This window comes from Anopheles nili, chromosome 2 (assembly GCF_943737925.1).
Source record: "Anopheles nili chromosome 2, idAnoNiliSN_F5_01, whole genome shotgun sequence".
In the NCBI taxonomy this organism is placed as follows: Eukaryota; Metazoa; Arthropoda; class Insecta; order Diptera; family Culicidae; genus Anopheles; species Anopheles nili.
In genome coordinates this window covers 38938101-38957395 of record NC_071291.1, presented here as the reverse complement: position 1 = coordinate 38957395, position 19295 = coordinate 38938101, and the positions used below count along the sequence as shown (strand labels likewise).

Sequence of the window (19295 nt, the reverse complement as noted above, 5' to 3'; positions counted from 1 at the left end):
TTACTCGCGACGCGTAATGGAGTATCGATGTTGTTGAGCAAAGGCTCGTATTGTATTGTAAGGTTCGACAAAAGGGGACTCCAACGTGGCCGCACGATCGCCTACGCATATAGATATATAAATCCCGACCCTTAATGCACTCGATAATCTCCGACAGATCCGATCCGGCCGTGCAGCACGTGTACGTAACCCACAGGAAACGCTAGGCCCATCTCGGGAACGCTTCTTCATCTGCACCGCATTCCACGCACGCTGCGGTTTTGCTCGAGTTGCAGCGAAGATGTTCGGTACGTGCCTGCAAGACGGCACCGCGGTTCAGTGCCACAAACCACACAAGTCACAGGAAACGGAGCAACGCCTGATTTCGATTGCGTGGTATCGAAGTTTCCGGATCGAAACCCATCGTGGTTCTGTTTGGTCATCGTTTGCTAACGGCTGGCTGACGTTTGGAATTCGATGCTGCAGTTTCGTGGGCGTTCGCTGTCGTTCGCACAGTACCATGCCTCACGTAGCTCCGTTTGCTGCGATCTATTTGCCCTTTCGATGGTTCCGCTGGATTGACGAGCCTTCCCTGGAGGGGGCCTATGCGAGCGCTCTTTGCCGGGAGCGAACCGCGAACCACTGCGAACATCAGCGAACCCGTCATCGTTATGATTATTGTTATTCTCGTAACGCAAAAGCCACGCCATGCTGCTGCTGCTGCTGCTGCTGATGATGATGGTACACTGTACGGGAACCAACCGAGCTGACGTTTATTGTACGCCGAATGTACATCACCGCCGGAAAGTCATACCGTGCTCGGTGGTGTCTGTGTGTTTAGCAATCCTCAACGAAAGCGGCATCATTCTAAACGTGCGCGTGGGATCCCATGTTTGCTAGCAACGAAATCCCAGCAACCCCCTAAGGGTCGGTTGGTTGTGCTGGTGGGCGTTAAAAATGGCACATAACCCATGCACCTGGCCGGTGTGGATGCACTTTTCGGTGAAGCATATGCGAACGGTTTCCGGATGCCCATTTTGTGGACAGAAGCCGATGTCGGATGCATGCACATTTTCCGGTTGGGATGGGCAAACTTTGCCCGTTTCGAACGCTGTTTAAATAATGTCTCAAGTAACGGCGCCCCGGTACCGGTAGCGGTGCCTACGTACGAAAACATCGCTGCAGAGGATTGGCTCGAATTAATTCATTGATTACAACACGCCCTTTGGGTAGGGGGCCAAAGGGTGCCTAGGGTTTATGCGAAAAGCATATTCGGTTAAGCCGAAGACCATTTGACTGCAATGCAGCTGCAGTTGCGTGGAGTGGATAATGAAAGCCTACATCCGGTCAGTCCGAGAGCCGTTCTGTGGCTTGCCTGAGCTGTGAGAAGGCATTGTGATCCTGAGAATCAATCCGATGTTTGCTTGCGGAACGTGTGCCACAAAAATGGCCGATGGAATCTCGATTCTTGGGCTCATCCGGAATGCTCATATTCACCATGCCCCATAGTTCAAGCCCTTAAGCATCGTTACAATGCATGCTGGGCTCAATTACATTAAAAAGGGTTCCGGAATGTGTCCGGGGTTGTGGATTATTTCGTTTCGTAGAAAATGTACCGTAAAAAGCTCACTGCTGTGGGTAAACAGCAAGTGCAAAGAATGTATTTAAACGACCATTCGAGAGGCTTTGCTGCTGCACCATTCATAGCTGCTGGAAGCTCGGACTCGTCTTTTAGTGGGCTTAAAAACGATGAACAACCCATCGTGTGAGTCACTAAGCTTGTTACTTCGCTCCAATCGACTTCCAGCAAATGCTTGTTTTGTGTGCAACTCCGGCTCGGGTGGCGCACGAAACAGAACGAAAGAGCTGATATCGAACACACATCACGAATTATTTCAAGTGTCCTTTAGCAAGTGCCATTCCCAATAGTTTGACCCAACGGCCACCCCAATCTCTTTGTCTGTGTTGTTTGTGCGCGTGAGAAGCGAGCTGAGAAGAGACACACGCAAAAAAAAACACAAACAGGGCGCAAAACTTTAAAGTACACTTGCAAAGTTTTAAAAAGTTCTTATGCTTAGCGACGCTTCATTCGATCCAGGGTCGATACAAACAACAGCACACAGCTAGTGCTGGAACGGATCCTACGCTAGGACGACCGCTTCACGCGCAAACGAAGGGACACGGTTTCGTGCGGGAGACAACTTTCCGCGCGGCGTACCGGGCACTTCACGGATTTTGTATAATCTCCGACCGGCGGGAAAAGCTTTCGAAGCGCGCGGCACCACAACCTCAACAGTCACCGTGAGCAGCAGGCAAACGTTCTAAGTCATGATGATTAGAACGCTCTGCAGTGGTGTGGGACTAGGGGGGCATAGAAGGACAACAAGGAGGATTGGGGTTCGGTTGGCGTTCGAAAGGCACGGGAAAAATAACGAACTCAGTGCGCATCATTGCACAAAGAAGGATCGTTTAAGTTTAATCCTAAATTGCTTTCTCTCCTCCTCCAATGCCACTAGTGCCATGGTCTGTTTTCCCCGCCCAAAAACAGGACGAAAGGTTTGAAGCGAACCACGAACGGCTCGCTGGCTTTGGTAAAACGATTCGGACAATTTACCTAAGAAGAAGCGGATCCAAGCTACCTGAAGCAAACCGCACCGCCATGATGCCGGGCCCGGGTTGTCTTTTCGGATGAACCGCAAAAGCTTATTTTGAGTGAAAACAGTGTCACGTGACCAAACCGTGGCTACGTGCATGAAGCGTGCACATTTAACTAACTTGCCCCATGCACACATACGTACAAACATACACCCTTAGCCGTCCCGTGGTATGTTAATCAAATGAAGGTGAATTTGCAAGACGATTGCGCCCGGCCCGGGGGCCGATGTTTTGGCTATCGTTGGCGTCTTGGGTCCTGGTAAAAGGATGCGAAATGAAGCTCCAAGGTGGATCGGGATGCTTTCGAGCGCCAGGGTGTGGTTTGACATTCATTAATTTGCCTGCGCTGCTCAAAAGGCAGCCTCGGTACGCCGGTTGCCACTGGATGTAGAAATTTAGTGCCCCGATCAAGAGTGTCGAGTCAACAGCTCGAGCGAATGGAAAGTTTATGGAAGATATTCAAATTAAGGCACTGTGTGATTTGTGATAAGCAAAGTAGCTCAGTTTTTGTATTGCCTTTTTTAGCCCACAGTGTTGTGCGCTTTGTAAAATTGTATTGAGCAAGCTTTGCAGCATGACTGTTTTCCGATCTATTTCGGGCAAAAAACCTCCCCGAAACGTTTATAGCACATCCTGTCTCGATAACTCTTTGGCAATCTCTCCGGAATTAGTGATGCTCTGCATGCTTCGAAAATTCACCTTCCTCTAGCGAACGAAATCTATCATCCACAGCTTAAAGCAATCCGAAAATCGCGCACCCATGTAAACGGTATCACGTTTCGAGAGCTTTCAAGTTTCGCCATTTATTTTTTCTACTGCTTCCGGTCGTGGATTAACCCCGTTCACCGGTTCGGGAGCTTTCACAACCATTCTCGACAAGGATTGTTTCGAACGGGTTCTTCTCGGTCTATTTCCACCCGGCTTCAATGACCCACTCGCAACACCCTTCAGTGAGCCGCCGGTGGAAAACAACCCGAGCGGTAAAACAGATAATACGAGGCAATTTTCCACCCAGCGCCGACCGAGGATGGGCGGAGAAATGCCGGAAAAATTAAAACCACGACCAAAAGCGAATCGAAAGAAGAGCGCAACCTACACCGGCACAAATTCTCATGCAATCGGAACGCAGCGATGGGACTCGCGAAGGCGCGTAAGTGCCTTACGACGTCGTTCCGCCGGAGGCGTCCTAGCGCCACTCGAACCAGCCGGCGTTGCGTGAGTGGCCTTAATCATGGCGCAAAAAACGGCACCGAAGGAAGCTGAAACGAAGCGCAAAGCGTGATGGGATGGGCCAGATGGTGGAAGGAAAGTGGAGAGAATTGACGGCGTAGCGCGGGAAAATAAAAATAAATATATATTACAGAACAAAGGCGAGCGATAGGACGCGCTCGGGACAGGGACGATAAATGAAACTGACACTTAACACCACTCGCGTTGACGATAATTTTCTCGAGCGGTTTCCGTTTCCGTTCGCAACCACCCGACCGTCCGGGTCCATGCTCCGGTTCGCCTCTCTCTCTCTCTCTCTCTCTCTCTCTCTCTTGGTGTCGTGTGAAATAGACACGATTTGAAATTTTACCAACCCCGCTAGATTTCCATGCGCCCACCCGTGCTTTGCTTCGCCGAGACGCGGGTTTTTTTTTCATTGCCGTCGTCGCGTTTTTCCCGCATTTTGGATTACTGCTGCCCACCGTAGATACCGCTTTCGCAAGCCTCAAGGATGAATCAACCCCACCGAAAAGAGAGTGCCAAAAAAAAAAGACGACGGCGAAAAATACAGACAAATCACACGACTAACCCCGTGAAGGAAAAGTTTCATCCCTAAGCCCCGGGATCCTTTGCCCTTCGAGGGGTGACGCGAAATGGAATGTTTGATTCACCTTTTTTTTCTTGTTGTTGCTTTCGTGTTATGTAGCTTCTTTTCGCAAACTCCAACAGACAGGGCGGGTGAAGAGTTGAAGATACAAAAATAAAAAAGAACTACCTCTAAAACAAATTGGAACATCTTCTTCTGACGGGCGGTTTTTACTTACCTTTTCACTTCGCGCTAAATCCGTTGCCCTTGCTCCGCGCGCACGGATTGTCCCGGCAGGGATAACCATAACACCGATGAATGACCGTCGTCGTCATCGTCGTCGTCGGCGGCGGCCTAAAAAGGATATCATCGTAGACATATTCTCGGCCTTTTGAAACTTTTTTTCGATGCCTTTTTTCTTCTCTCCTAAAGCAACCCCCGGCTAGCTCAAGCGAAACCCTTGTGTGAAAAGGACACCCGTAAAGGTAAAACACACCGACCGTCCGATGAATGGGCCGCTAGGAAAAACACTCCCCACACCCGCCCCATTCGAGTGATTATTTTCCATTTTCTCCCGTGCTTTGGAGCCCCACCAGCAGAGGGCAGCACACAATCCCCCCGAAACAGTTCGCAACGATGAACGGTTATGGTATCATCTTCATTAATGTTCTCGCCTCGGTTATGGCCTTCCCTCCCGGTGGCCAGCAGCAGGCGCAATTTATTCCCCACCAATCATCCCGGCAAGGGCGCGCCGCGTGGAAAGCGTGGAAACGCAGAGTCGTGGTCTAAAACCCGCACCCCTAGCGGTGGGTGGGCGAAACGGCGATTCAATTCCCCACCACTGAAGACAACCCCAAAGAAGACGTTATCGCTGAGGCTAAGGGCTTTTCAAATAAGTTCTGATTATTATTTAAAATATTGATATTAGACCGGCGGGCTCGGGAAGTGCAGGGGTGCGCTTCGATGCGGTTCCGGGAGGCAACACGCCCTCCATCGCGCCGGCGTCGGGTCGGAGCTTAATTGGGAAATGGAGCGATTCCGAAGCGGTTGGCTGGATCGGTTTTTCCCGGTTCTGCTCGACCGGAGGAGCCCGGTATCCGATTGAGTGCGAAACGACGGGAAAAGGCCGCCGAGAAATGACTTTTAAACGGTTAAATTGCCCAAGCTTTAGCGGCCAGAAACGGAAGCACCGCGCTGGGGGGATGAAACGCTCGTGCGAAAGTGTCTGATAACGTTATCCCGGGGTAATGAGAGTTGATTGCTGTTTTCGGAGGGTTTTTGTGTTGTCGTCCGCTTGTTCCGACAAGCAACCGGCACAAGCCTCTGCGCGAACAATCCAAGCACGACGGCATCGTGTTGTTATCGTGCTCCGGCTTATGTAGGATCAGTTTTCTTGCCATCGGGTTTTTTTGTTGCCTCTCTCTCTCACTGACACAACTTAATGCCACTGCTCTTTTATTGGTTTCCATCTGCTTTTTTGTGTGCTGCCGATTTTTCTTTTTTTTTTGTTGCGCCACCAATCGAGCAGGCTCGTCGCGCATTTGTATGCCGGCAAAAGCACACGTGCACGCTTTTCAGAGTCTTTTTGATGTTTGCTCGCTATCCACGGATTGACGCTTGGTTTTTTTTTCTTTCGGTTGTCTGTTTGGCAATACTTCACTGCGTCTGATCGGTGCACTCAACACAATGCTTGGAGAGTTAATTTTTTCACTCATTCATGCAGGAATGGTTAATGAAATGAAATTCCGAAGGGGAAGATATTGATGGCACTTCAAACAAAGACCGTCGTCGCATCAATGTGCTGCTATTTACGGCTTCGTAAAAATAAAGCGCCTAACAAATGAAGCGCACAACCATCCGATCACTCGAATGCAAAAGAATAATCCCAACGGATTGACGGACAAAATGTGCTTAAAACCGCTGTAGATTCTTCGAATCTATTTAGCCCCCCAAAAGAGTGGATTTCGAAGCGCTCTCAAACGATCGGCCCACAATGTTGTGTTACAATTACTCGCTATCCCTTGCACCAGCTGCACGCTACCCAGAGTGGATCGAATGGGCGCGTGAGATTGATTACATACCTGCAGTTAATCCGCTTTTGCTCGAAGAAGAACCTCCTCGATGCTGGCTCCGGCGGTATTGGCTGCCGAAAGCGCGCTCGGTTCCATTTACCGCACCATCATCGACACCCTTTTAATTTCACGTCGAGCGAAAAAGGGAACACTCTTCCTTTCCGGGCTCGACGTGCTGAAATGATTCCTTCGTCGAAATGAGAATTAAATCTAATGGAATGGATTAGCGGCTGGCAGGCGCACGCCCGGGAGGAAACCGAAGAAGTCTACTCACACGCACGCAGTGCTGTTGCGAGCGAAAAAGGACGATCAACCAGCATCGCATCGCGGCTGCACACGTTCCGAGGATTTATGTCTCGCTCAAGTGGAACATTATTTCACTCCGCTCGTACGGAGTTCGCGTTGCCCGGTGTCCCGTTCGACGAAAAACCGCCAGCGCTTTCCACCGGCAAGGCCACCGTTTTTGAAAGGCGAAAATCCTACCGAACGAGCGAGATTCTTGGGAGGCGTTCATTTTTTCACCCGCTTTCCAGGAAACGAACCAAGTGTGGGCTCGAGTGACGCAGTCTAAGACAATGAATCAAAATCTGCGCATCGGCAGCAGGGCGAGCTGTCATGCACCGTTGCATTAAGCCAAGTACCGGCGCCGGGACCGGAAAACGCCAAGGGAGACACCAGCTAATGAATGGGCTCGCTTGGGCCGGAGCGAATTAAAACATTACTCTTCCGGAAGCAGTAATCCCACGGGAGAATGTAGGGCGTGCATTCGATCCGGTTGTCTTGCATCCGGTTCCACCGTCCAAACGGCACGTTGCACAAGGCGAAAGAGTGCTGCACGGCAAGACAGGCACCTCGAAGCCGGGTCCTGGAAGGTCCTTTTTTTCCCTCGCCGATCTCGATGGCAGACATGTTAATTAACGCCAGCAAATCGGCAGAATCAATTACTCGCTTAGCCCTCGGGATGCAGTTTGGAAGGAAAAAGGATCCTTCAGGATGTACAATAACATTATCGTGTGGAATTTCCAATATTATTCTTGCACGTTCGATCCAAACCGTTCCCTCAACGATGTGTGTTTTGTCGTGAGGCGAGCAAAGTTTATCGACCGGTTCACACCTGAAAGGATGCTCCGTTGCCAAAGACCTTCGTCCTTTGTCGTTCGTACGAGTGTGGAAAGTATTTATGCCAGCGAATAGATGCTGCTGGTTGAGTGAAACAGCAGAAACACGATTGTTGAGTACTTCAACATTTTAAAACATTACAACCAAGCTTGGTTCGTGTAACGAAGTTTCAATCAATGAAAGCGAAAAGTGAATTCAACCATGCGTGTCAGGATGCATGCTGGTGGCGTAATTTCATCCCAAACTGATAAGCAATTTATTTGAGGTAAAGTTCAACAACCATGCTTCAAATGCTTGCCAAAAATTTAAGTTTAAGGCATGCAGGCATCTTGAATTGATTATTCTTACCATCATATCCGGTTCCTCTTTTATCGACCTATCTTAACGCCCGACAACATCCGATCAGCAAAAAAAAAACCACCAAATCTTGAGCTCCCGGCGCAACCCAGCATGGAAGACGAACACGTAACAGTATAAATTTATTATCCCCATCGTGTTCCGGGACGGACGCATGATCCGTGCGGTCGAGCTATCGATACTACGGCGTGTCCTGCACAGCCTACGTCTGGAAAATCACAACCACCGGCCGACTGGACGGACGCAAATCGATCCCGGAAGCCCTTCGAACGCCGTGGCCCTTCGTCGTGGCACCGCCTACTCGAGGTCGGGCAATCAATTATGATTGATAAAAATGTCTTGTAAACGTCTATCTCACTTTACATCGGCCCGGGCGACCCGTGGTACGGTGGCAGGAAAATTGTCTCCACAACCTCGCGGGCGGACGGGGGAGTTATTGAAATTCAATAAAGCGAACCAAGCGTGAAGCGAAACGAGAGCGAAATGAAAGCGCGCCTTCGAAATACGATACCGTCACGGGTGATCGGAACGTGCCCACGCTCCAACGGAAAGTCAGCGCTGGCTGGCCTCAACCTTTGGTTGGCCATTTTCACGGCACCACTTGTGCGTGGAACCGCGAACGATAGCGGACGAACGTTTCTCGAACCCAAAACATAATGGAATTACGCGCCGACGCCGACATCCAAGGAGGCATCGACGGGCGCGATAAATTCCGTCAGACGCGCCTTTCTGTGGTGGAAACGTTTTTAATGCACACTCGCACATACACATACACAAACACACACACTTCGATAGTGAACTGAGCACCGTGTCTGCGGGGCAATTTCCGGTCTCCTTTCCATCCGGTTAGCAGTCCAGCACCCACCATATTCAACGGGTCCATCCGGTCTGCCCTGGTGGCTCATCAGCTCGAGCCAACCCCCCACCCGGTTGATATTTATGGAAAATGGTTATTGAGGCCGCACCGGGTCCAACCCAGACTCGGAAGGGCTCTTAAACCCACGGTCGGGGATGCTTCTTTGTTGTACGAGCCGCGCAGGAGGCGCAGGTGAGCAGCGCAATCATAATCGGACGGCTGGGAGAGCGTTTTTGGGCTGGCAATTATTGTCTATGTTTGGTCGCGCCGCGAATGGTCTCACCGCCAGGAAACCTTCCCACCCCACCGGTCCCAGTGGGGCCACATTTTAAGCCCAAACTGTCTTCGGGGATCCGAATTGGGCCGCACGGACGTACTATGCCATAAAATGGTCCTGCAGCCTCGTTCTATCCCGCGCTAACCGCTGGAAAAGCGCGCCGTGAGACAGTGAGAGAGAGAGAGAGATAGAGAGAGAGAGAGAGAGAGACGAAAAAGCGGGCAATAAAATGAACGACTCACGGCGGCCATTAGTTCATGGCTTTAGTGGAGCAAACATAACGCCGCAATGAATGGGTCAGGTGGATTGGGGGTTCGTTTTTCTTTCCGTTTTTTTTTCAGCTCCCATTTTTTCAGGGGGAACGTGGCCAACACGACCAAATGGTCATCCTTTGTGGCGCACAAAAGCAAACACTCTCCCCTCGGGGGGGCCATTCGCAAGCTGGGCATTTGCTCGGTGCATCGGTGCACGAATCTGTGTCAATTGTGATGGTCCGCCATTTGCTGCACGGGACAGCGCGAAAGCGCCATAAAATGGACGCTCTTTTGCGTTAAACTGATTATAAATAAATTATTCATCACCATTCGAACGCGTTTCACGATTTGGGCTTTATTACTTCCCCAGGCGGTGATGCTCGTCTAAAACTTGTGTCAATGCTGGAAGCACTCTTAGCACATTGAAATGACCGAAAACGGCGAAATGGGGATCAAACGCCGGCACGGAGTGCAGCTTAATGGCGTGGAAAGTGATCAACACTGGTAGGTTCCACATCTGGTAGGGGTTAGTAGAGAAACTTTGAAATGGAGGATTGCAAATACGATAATCGGAAAACTCGCATTTAAATAGATAGCACGCATGTTCTAAACCTTCCGTTGCGGTTTTGTAAGATTGAATGCTTTAAAAGTAATTGAACTTATGGAAAATGATGATGCTTGAAATAATGAAAATAAACGAGTTTCTGTGGTGTCTTCCTAGATCGGTTTTCCTTTCTCTCCTGTAAAGTAATTTCTCGTGACCAAAGTTGATAAGTTGGCCGCAAAACACCATTTACATCAGTGAACATTGTTTAGATAACAGGCCTAAAAAGATAATGTTTAAACATACACATCATTCCGCTGCTAGCACAGACTTTATCCATGTCTCGTATTGTCACTAATAGGCGATCAGTCAAACTCTCTTATTCAACAACGACAAAAAATTTCGCCAAAACCCCACCACTCCATTGTGGCTTTCATCCATCTTATGCGTGGTGCAAAACAATGAAACTTGTGAATTTAAAAAAAAGCAAACCCGCTGCAAGCGTCCTTTGTCACCGATTGCACCCACGGTCAGTGGTTTCATAACGACGTGAAATGCATTCCACCTAAGCCGTGGGGATGTTGCTTTTCATTCGCGAATCCCTTTTCGGGTTGCAGAATTTTCAAAGCGAGAGAACCAGCCAGCTGCCATGTCGGGTCATCGTTTATTACAATCATTTCGCATCCTACACGGCATCCCGGCGAGACGCGCATTACAACGGCGTTACAGCTGCGGCCACGACGGGCACGTATTTTGGCACGGATGAAAAACCGTGTGCCGCCCGACCCGATGCCCGGTGAAAGCCATAAAAAAGCATCGAACCACGCGCCAGTCGGCGCCGGAGCGGAGTGGATCGATGCCAAATTGCACCGTAATTGTGTTTATGAACTTTCGCCATCCGCCCCATAACGGGGCGGAATTATAATAAAAAGCGCATCGCATCGGTGAATGGAAAGTAATATGGCTTAGTGCCGAGCGCTGGAGAGAAAGTAGTCACATTTATTATCGTTCTCTTCCCGCGCTCGGTGCATTCGACCGGCACCTAGTTTCCATTCTTTCTTTATGGAGCCCATTTCGGCAGCCCCGGTTCGGCGAACGTCCGACAGGATTCGAATGTCCTCGTCGATGGCGCGCACACGCTGAATGCACGTGCCTCACGACAGCTCCATAAAGCACGATTATTATAATCTCGCGCGTCTGTTTGTTTGCGTGAAATTTCCATCCCGTAGGAGCAACGAGCGTCCCGTGTATGAAACGATCGGATGGGGCTTTTTTTTTCATTTCTGCCTCGTGAAATATTACAAAGCCAGCGCTAATTGCACCCACCCGACGCCCACACAACGCGGTAACACTAATGATATGCCGTGTCGATTGATTTGCAGCCATAATTTAATTAGTTTCTACCTTCTGCCCGTGATTAATTCATTCCCTCCCAGTGGGCCAAGCTCAGGTACGGCTTCCCAGCTCCCGGGAGGTTTATCCTTATCAATCAACAATATCGTGTCCTTGTCCGCACCAGCCGGCCGCCCGCTCGTCCTTGCGAGCACCGGGTCGCCGGCCACGAACAGAATAAAAAAGAACGAAACGAACCGAAAAACCGCACCGGCAAGAAACATGCGGCAAATCGAGCACGAGGCGCCGTAAGCCATGCGAAAGCAGTAAAAGTCAAGACGCCGGGTCAGACTACCGGAAATAAATCAATCCCACCGGCGCTTTGTTTCGGGCATCCGTTCGATTTAGGACGATGCTCTGAGTGTGGCTGTGTGCCTGTGAGACAGCGTTCTCTAGTGCTTGTTATTTTTTTTTGTTTTTGCTTCTCCTCTTCCAAACATCCCGGCCACGTTGGCCATCCGGAAGCGGATGGTTGGTTCCGTTTACTTTACGGCCATCACCACCGACAGCACAGCAGGCTCAATTTTATGCTCAATCATCGTTTGACTGCTCATCTCGTGCCGCTTCTGGCCGGCTCCACTTTCGCAGAATATTTATCATTCCGAAGGCCAATCGGCTCGGGGTCGGTAGAAAATGCGCATCGATTTAAGCGGGCAGAACCGATGGGCCATGGGGTGGCCTTTCGGCTTTCCACCCATTTTCCACCCTTTTCGTCGAGAGCTTAGCAGCCTGCCAGCGCACCAGCCCGCTAGCTCATGGCCATCAAATATGCCGATAATTTCTGGGAAAGCCCTAGCCGCTCGAATCTCGTTCCGGCCAACGGATGCGATTCGCCGTATCTGGCGTATTCGCGTTGGAAAGTGACGGCGACGCACCAAACCCAAGTGGATCCGCAGTCCAATGATAAATAAAGCTCGCAGTGATCCGGCAACTCCATCGAGACGGGGAAAATCAACCCATCAATATGCCGTTTCCAGTCCTGACAGAACCATTCACCATCCGCTTCGATGGCGTCGAGAAGGTTCGTGTTCGTTTGGTTTCTTCGCCGATCCCGGCTGAGGGTGAAAGCTGCCCAAGCTGGCAGCGGGTGATTTACATTCTGCTGCTACCTTCCGATCCGTATCGATCCGAAGCCGGACGGCTGGTGGCCGGAAGTTCCGGTTGCTTGTAATTGGAAGAAAATAAAGTGTAAACGAGCAGCTATATTTCAGCGGGCTATCAACGGCCGGCTCCGGGTCCGGAGGAGGCATGTAAATTTTATCACAATTTGATCTCACCATTGTAACACAATTATTGCCCAATTCGGACGCGCCCGTTCCCGCTGTTCCCATTTTGGTTGCGTATGACGCCTGTCCTCCCATTTCGGCCGGGAATTGGAGCGCTCGAAATGAAATCCTCTCCCTTGGGGGCCATCTTCGGGGCCATTTCTTCAGCTGAAGTAAACTGTGGGTGGAAAGAAAGCTACATCTACATCCCTAATTTGTCCTTATTGCGAGCGAGAAATGAACGCGAGAATGCCATAGGTTTCCTTTTTTTATTTTTACCGCGCTGGCCAGTGCTAGCCAGTGCTAGCGGTATTTTTATTCCGTTTTCTTCCAACAACACGCTTCTGTTTAAACAATACTTTAATGAAGCGTCCCACGGAACCACGTTTTCGCTGCATTCGTGTGCCTTCCAGCATTCGCAGATAGCCTGAGTTGGTTCTTGCATCGGATTGGACTTGCTTGGCTGTCAGCTACGGGCGTCCATTTTTCCACTCAACAGCGAGCTTTGCTGATTCAAGAGGAAAGAAAATGGATTCTCGCTATCCTGCCCAGCTGCAGGCCCGGCGCCACCCTGTCTCGAGCCGGAAATTACTTCGATAATAAAGCCGTTCGGTGACTTTCCTTTTCGAGGCTTCTGGTGCCACGGCGTGGCTGCGTCAGACAGGCGAGCAGCTTATTTTTGGCCCGTTGTCTAGCGCTTCGCCTGGCCGCTTTATCCTTCCGCTTATTCGGCGGCTTGTTTTAATGGTTCTTTCTGCTGGACGCGCGCGATTCTCCTCACGATAGCCCCAAACGAAACCGCAAACTTTAGCCCTAACCAGCGCTATCGGTTTCGCATGCTGGCACGTGTGGGCCGCGCTCGTTTGAGCGAAAACTTCTCGCCCGCTTGTTGCTCAATCGGCGAAAGTTACCGGAAAAGTTCATTTTCTAACCAACCGTTCGTGGTGCAAAACAAGCAAATCGATCTGCTTCGGGGCAATATCGACGGCTAACCGAGGATAATTCCCGATGGTTTGTTCGTCGATTGGTCCTAAATCATTCGGTAACTATCTGAAAGCGGGCCCAGTTCGAAAGAGAAACAATCGCATGGCTTTGCGTGAGGCAAACAAAACAATATTACCTATTTGTGGCAAACATAGATCAATAAAGATCCAGCAAAGCACAAGCACATTGTTTCAAAACTCGCAAGTCATGTGCAATAACGAATTTTTCTTTCGACTTTTTTTTTCTAATTTCCCACAGAGAGCCTTGAGCCATCCCAAAGTGTGAAAGCGAGAAACGAACTCCGGCTTCACGATGACAGCAGCGACATATCACAACCTAGCGCTAGCGCTGCTAGTGCTGTGCGTGATCACCAGCCCAATTGAGAGCCGGTACCGTGAAAAGGACGCCAAAAAGATAAAATCCTCGCAACCGAACCTGCCCCAGCTGGTTGTACCTTCGCCGCTGATGAACCTCTGTTCGGGCGACCGAGAAATGAAGCTGGTGTGCCATTGCTCGCCGGATGATCCACACGTAAAAGCGCAAAAAGCGAACTGCTGGATCTTCAGCAAGGAACTGCCTCGCAAGGATACCAACTGGCTCGCTTTCCAGACGCAGGCGACGCTCGAGCAGCTCAAAATCACGGTGCAAAAGATTGGCAACCTCGCGTACATACCATCGGACGTGCTGCATACGCTCAAGTACCTGAAGCAGCTGACGATCGAGTACGGCGTGATACCGGACCTGCTGAACTACGCGTTTGGTAACCTGACCGAGCTGCGCAACGTGACGCTGCACAAGAACCAGATCCGAATCGTGCACCCGTTCGCATTCGCGAACCATCCGTTCCTGGAGGAGATCAACCTCGAACGCAACGAGATCCTCGAGCTGGATAAGGAGGCGTTGGTGCATCTACCGGCCCTGCGCAAGCTCAATCTCGACTACAACAACCTGTCAATGCTGCACGACGACGTGTTCACCTATCTGACGAGCTTGGACGAGCTGAAGCTCGAATCGAACCAGATTGCGGTGTTGACGCGTGAAATCTTCAAGGGCCTCGGCAATCTGCGCATCCTCAAGCTGACCGCCAACAGTCTCACCTTCATTGGTGACACGATCTTCGCGGAGTTGTGGAGCCTGCAGGAGCTGGACCTGGACCACAATCAAATCGAGGTGCGGACGAGCGAGAACGGCTCGCTTAACGATGCGTTTTATCGGCCCTTCCTTTTTTGTTCCTTTTTTATTCCACAGAAACTCTCCGCCCGAGCCTTCGATGGGCTGAACAACCTGCGGAAGCTGAACCTCGAGAACAACCGGTTGAAACGGCTCGAGCGAGGCATCTTCACCGGTGTGCCGGCCGTACTCAACCTGAACCTTAACGCGAACCAGCTCGAAACGATTACGTACAACAACTTCCTGCCGCTAATGGACAACCTCGTCAACAGTACGGCCATTCTGCACCTCAAAGGTACGTCTCGGTTTCTGCTGCACCTGTGAGTCTGGAGCAAAGTCTCCCATTCGAAAGGATACACTGCGAACGGAACGCTTCGAAAGCACCCAACGTGCGAGACACACGTGCAAATCTCAACCCAATTAGTGCCACAATGGTTCCGGAATCGGGCTGCCTTCAGGCGATGCCGTGGCCTCAAAAGGACGTTTTATTTTATCACTCCCACCTTGCCATTCGTGTGCGCACGCTCTGATTGAGGGATTTTAGGGGGACGAAAGATAAAACCGGATCACGAGGCACGAAAACGAACCCACCGAAGCCGTGGTGACCTACCGGAAGACCGACCCATCCCGGGAGGAAGCCTGGCGTATAGTTTTACCTTTTTATTATCGTGTTTGTGGCGCAAGGGCAAAGGAAAAGTTGCTTCTGTTGCTTGGGGCTAGCGGAACAACCGGCAATATAGAACGGGCTAGTAGAAACGGCTCGAAACGTCGCAAAAACGAGTGACACATTTTAGATCGCTGCTCCTGTGGGAGAATAAGACTTGAATCGAGTTGCTTGGCTGCTTCAGGTGAAAGGTGGATTTTTCAACAACGGATAAAAACTAAGTGGAAACGATTACGTTATTGAGTGTTTGGTGGTTTTTCCAGCGAAAAACTCGTCAAACGTTTCGAGTTTTTAATCCTGAAAGTGCTTGGCCTTTTCGAGGTAAGAATCACCTGGCTGGGAGGTTATCGCATCACGGCTCATAGCTCACCGGTGAGCTGGTAATACTTCTTGCAAATTAAACAGTCCGTTTGATCCGCACGAAAGAGGCGTATAAATTTAATAACATCCCACCTGGGGCTGGGGCGATCTTGAGCGCGCATGCATATGTAAAGTAATTTTGTTTGGGTGGCCTCTCTCTCTCTCTCTCTCTCTCTCTCTCTCTCTCTCTCTCTCTCTCTCTCTCTCTCGTTTGTTTCACTTTTCGATGGAGCCGCAAAAAGTTGTCAGTGCCTCATCACGGTGTATGCCGGCAGATCAAAGGCGTTATTTCTCACTTATAATTCCCTCTGGTCAGCGCTCTGCCCATTTGCTTCGGTGTGTGGCCAAATGTGAGCGTTTTTTTTTTTTTTTCATCGGCGGGTCGGACGAATTTTCAATGCATAATTTTAAATTCCATTACAACAACTCATTTGCAATGATAAGCGTTTGCAAATGGAGGACCGGCAAGAAATACATTCGACGCCTGTCGGGGGAAGAAGCAAATAAAAAAGAAGAACACTCAGGCCGTGAGGAAGAGGCACTTTTTCGAAAAGGAACGGTTCGGCAATTGTTTTTTAATTAACAGAAATAACACTAGCCAGCCGGCGCCTATTTTCGATGCATGTTTACGAGGGCACCTGAGCACAACCGCTGGGTTTTCGGTACGCGCCAGCCTGCGCCACAGAATATCTCTCCATCCATCTCCCCGTCACTGGTTTTGGAAAAACTTTCGCTTGCTCGGCATTACCCCGTCAGGATCGGACATTATTTAACGATGGGGCGGGAATGGAAAAAATCACTCCGACATCAATCACAATTACCAACTTCGGGCTCCAGCCTCCGTAAACTGTCACTGGTGGGCATGGAAATGGCCACCCGGACGCACCGGAAAAACCTTCATTTGGGGGTGGTCTAAAATTCCAAACACCGACCAAAGTGACCGCTCAACGCATCGTGCGGTGGGCGATTGAAACCAGCGCGCAGGTTTGATGCTGAAAATGAGTGGCAAAGAAAAAAATCATCTCAACTTCACCCGAAACTGGAGCCCGCTGCTGTGGGAAAAGTACCATCAATCATCGTTTTCATTAACCGGAGCGAGAGTTTGCGCTCCCGGCCCACGCGTCAATTTCGTGTGATTTTTTTTTTCCACATCCCACACCCCACTCTCGCTAGCCGGGAAAACCCACCCTACGCTTGGGTGGGGCACACTTTGGAGTTCATTTAAATTTTCATTAGCCGTAAAAGCTAAATAAACTTTCACCACCGTACGTCGGATCCGGGCGCCTTCTCAACGTCAACGCTGGCCAACCGACCGCTCGTCGTGGTCGAGCCGTTGGGGTGGCTCGTTCCCTTGTGGTATTGAAGAAAAGTTGCTCCTCGAAGCTTGTCCGCCCTGCCAAAGCGATCTGTGTCAAGTGCAGGGTTCGGGTATCGTGGCGCCACAAAATTGACCATATCTTCGATTAATAAATAGTCCCGCAAAGAGATGATTGCTTTTCTTGCCCTGAACCTTGAGTTAAACTTTCACCGGGTGAGAGGTCCCTGCGAAACCGCGCCCATTGTTCCGTGCGATGCGGTTCTCTAGAATATTGCGCTGCATATTGATTCAATAGGCAGGATTTAGCCGGACGCCGAAATCAATCACGCCGGCTCACCTGTCGATCGTGAGGGCGATACTTGGCGTGGTATGGAACGGGAGCATTCTACTCGCACTTTTACGTTTTGCTCAACGTTACTTAAACTCCGGCATATCCGGGAACTTTAGCTTGACAGGCGAGAAAGGCGCGAACTTAACTTCAGCCAGGGCGGGCTCATTTCGATGGCGATAATATCAAACTCCAGCGGCTAACTACGGCCAACGAAAGTTTCATCAACTCACCGGATTATTGATGGATTTCCGTCAGACTCGTGGCGTGGGTTGTTTTCCGGTTGCAAGAAAGTCAGAAAAAGTGGCACGCGATGAAAAGTAAACTCTCGTCGACAGGTCGAACGGGTGGTTTCCACTGATGCTTGATGGTGTAATAAATTCTGCCACTTTCAACCCGGTTGAAGGCGTCAACGTAAAACGACCGCCTATTTTGCTGATGGTCGGTGAACCCACCAGTTGTATGTGTTTTTTATTTTATTTTTAAGCTTTAGTTACCTCCACTCGACATGCGTCTTACTTGAAGTACTTGACGTTTGCACTCGAAGGCAGCCGGTAAAACGACGACAACGCAAACAACGCGCGATGAAGCGTAGGTCCGAAAGTTAACAATGTGCGTGTTTGACAGGCGCGCGAGTTTATGACCGATTTTCGCCAACTTGTCAAACTGTCAAAAAAGATGGAATGCTTGCAAGGTCGCTGCGAGCAAACATCAGTACAGGCGGCTACCGTTAGAGTGTTTTTTTTTTAAATAACCATGGCCTGCTGGCGCTGTCAGTGTTTAGGATAGTGCTCTCGAAGTAAGTACAGCGTCAGCGCGATGCCAACGGTCAATTTGTCACCGAAAGGCATCGCCAGTTGGCACAAACTGTCGAAAACAGACCTCACAAACTTTACGAAACATCATCGAATGCGTTTAGTTTCGCATAATGCCAGTACCAGTGGCATATGGCTTTTAAGAATCGAGCCCTGTCAATCATTCGCGTAACGCAGCACATCAATCCACCATAACCATGCATTCTTCAATCACTCACGGTTTCGTCCTGGCTTCTCTTACGTTTCAGAAAACCGATTCCTGTGTGACTGCCGGCTGCTGTGGCTGTTCGACCTGCGCAACAACACCAAAAACGAGGAACTGCGGTACACGCTGCAGCACGTCGAGTGTCTGTACGACCTGAAAGCGGCGTACATGGCACCCGCGATGCCCCACAACCAGCTGAAGGACTTCGGGCGAACCGCGCACGAGTCCATCCTATTCGACGAGGACTACTACGACGACGGTGGCCACCGGAAGCCGGGCGTAGTGATGCAGAAAAAGTACGGCTCGAGTCGTCCGGTTGGAGATGCCAGCCCAAATCCGGCTACCCTAGACAAGAACCAGCTACAGCTCGTTACGCTGATGAAGCTACGCAAGGACACCATTCTGCCCTGCCCGAAGGAGCTGGATGAACCGACGGAGCTGCCGCTGTCCCGCGAATCCATCGGGTTCGATCTGGGTTTGCGTTCGTCAGTGACGGCAACCTCGGTGGCTGCTAGCTCGCGTCACCTCACCTGTTGGTCGCTAGTGCTGCTCGGTGCGAGTTCTCTGCTCTACCTGGCCCGACCCAATCGGGAATGTTAGTCAAGAACGCGGATCGCGGATTGTCCCAAGGTCAGGCGCCTGCAGCAAGCGGTCTTTTCTGCCGAAGACATGGGCGAGTCGAGTGTACATAGTGGCGTTAGCGATGGGTGGGCAACCCGCCAGGGTTTGCAGTAGCTAAACGAAGGTAATCTAGAGCGAAAACGAATTTATACGATGCGAGGACGGTCGATTTCGTGGTGTCTAAGCACTAAAAACTAAGCATGCCAATACTCTAAATAGCAGCCACGTGGCGCATAGGAACACCTGCCCAACAAATGCCTTGTAA

The 19295-nt window shown here is 50.4% G+C and overlaps 1 protein-coding gene across 1 annotated transcript; it reads left to right on the top strand.

Annotated features, from left to right (window-relative positions):
- The first annotated feature begins 13850 nt into the window (after positions 1-13850).
- On the top strand, positions 13851-19009 carry LOC128722731 (connectin). The gene is made up of 3 exons (XM_053816413.1): positions 13851-14719; positions 14798-15014; positions 18453-19009. Exons 1-3 carry the CDS (start codon positions 13862-13864, stop codon positions 19007-19009), a joined length of 1632 nt encoding a protein of 543 aa, XP_053672388.1. The 5' UTR covers positions 13851-13861.
- Positions 19010-19295: the final 286 nt, after the last annotated feature.

What these genes read in the sequence shown, in the direction of transcription:
- LOC128722731 (XM_053816413.1), top strand. Translation starts at nt 13,862, where the DNA reads ATGACAGCAGCGACATATCACAACCTAGCGCTAGCGCTGCTAGTGCTG. An exon ending in TGGACCACAATCAAATCGAG is followed by an intron (nt 14,720 to 14,797) that starts GTGCGGACGAGC and finishes TTTATTCCACAG; the next exon opens with AAACTCTCCGCCCGAGCCTT. An exon ending in GGCCATTCTGCACCTCAAAG is followed by an intron (nt 15,015 to 18,452) that starts GTACGTCTCGGT and finishes CTTACGTTTCAG; the next exon opens with AAAACCGATTCCTGTGTGAC.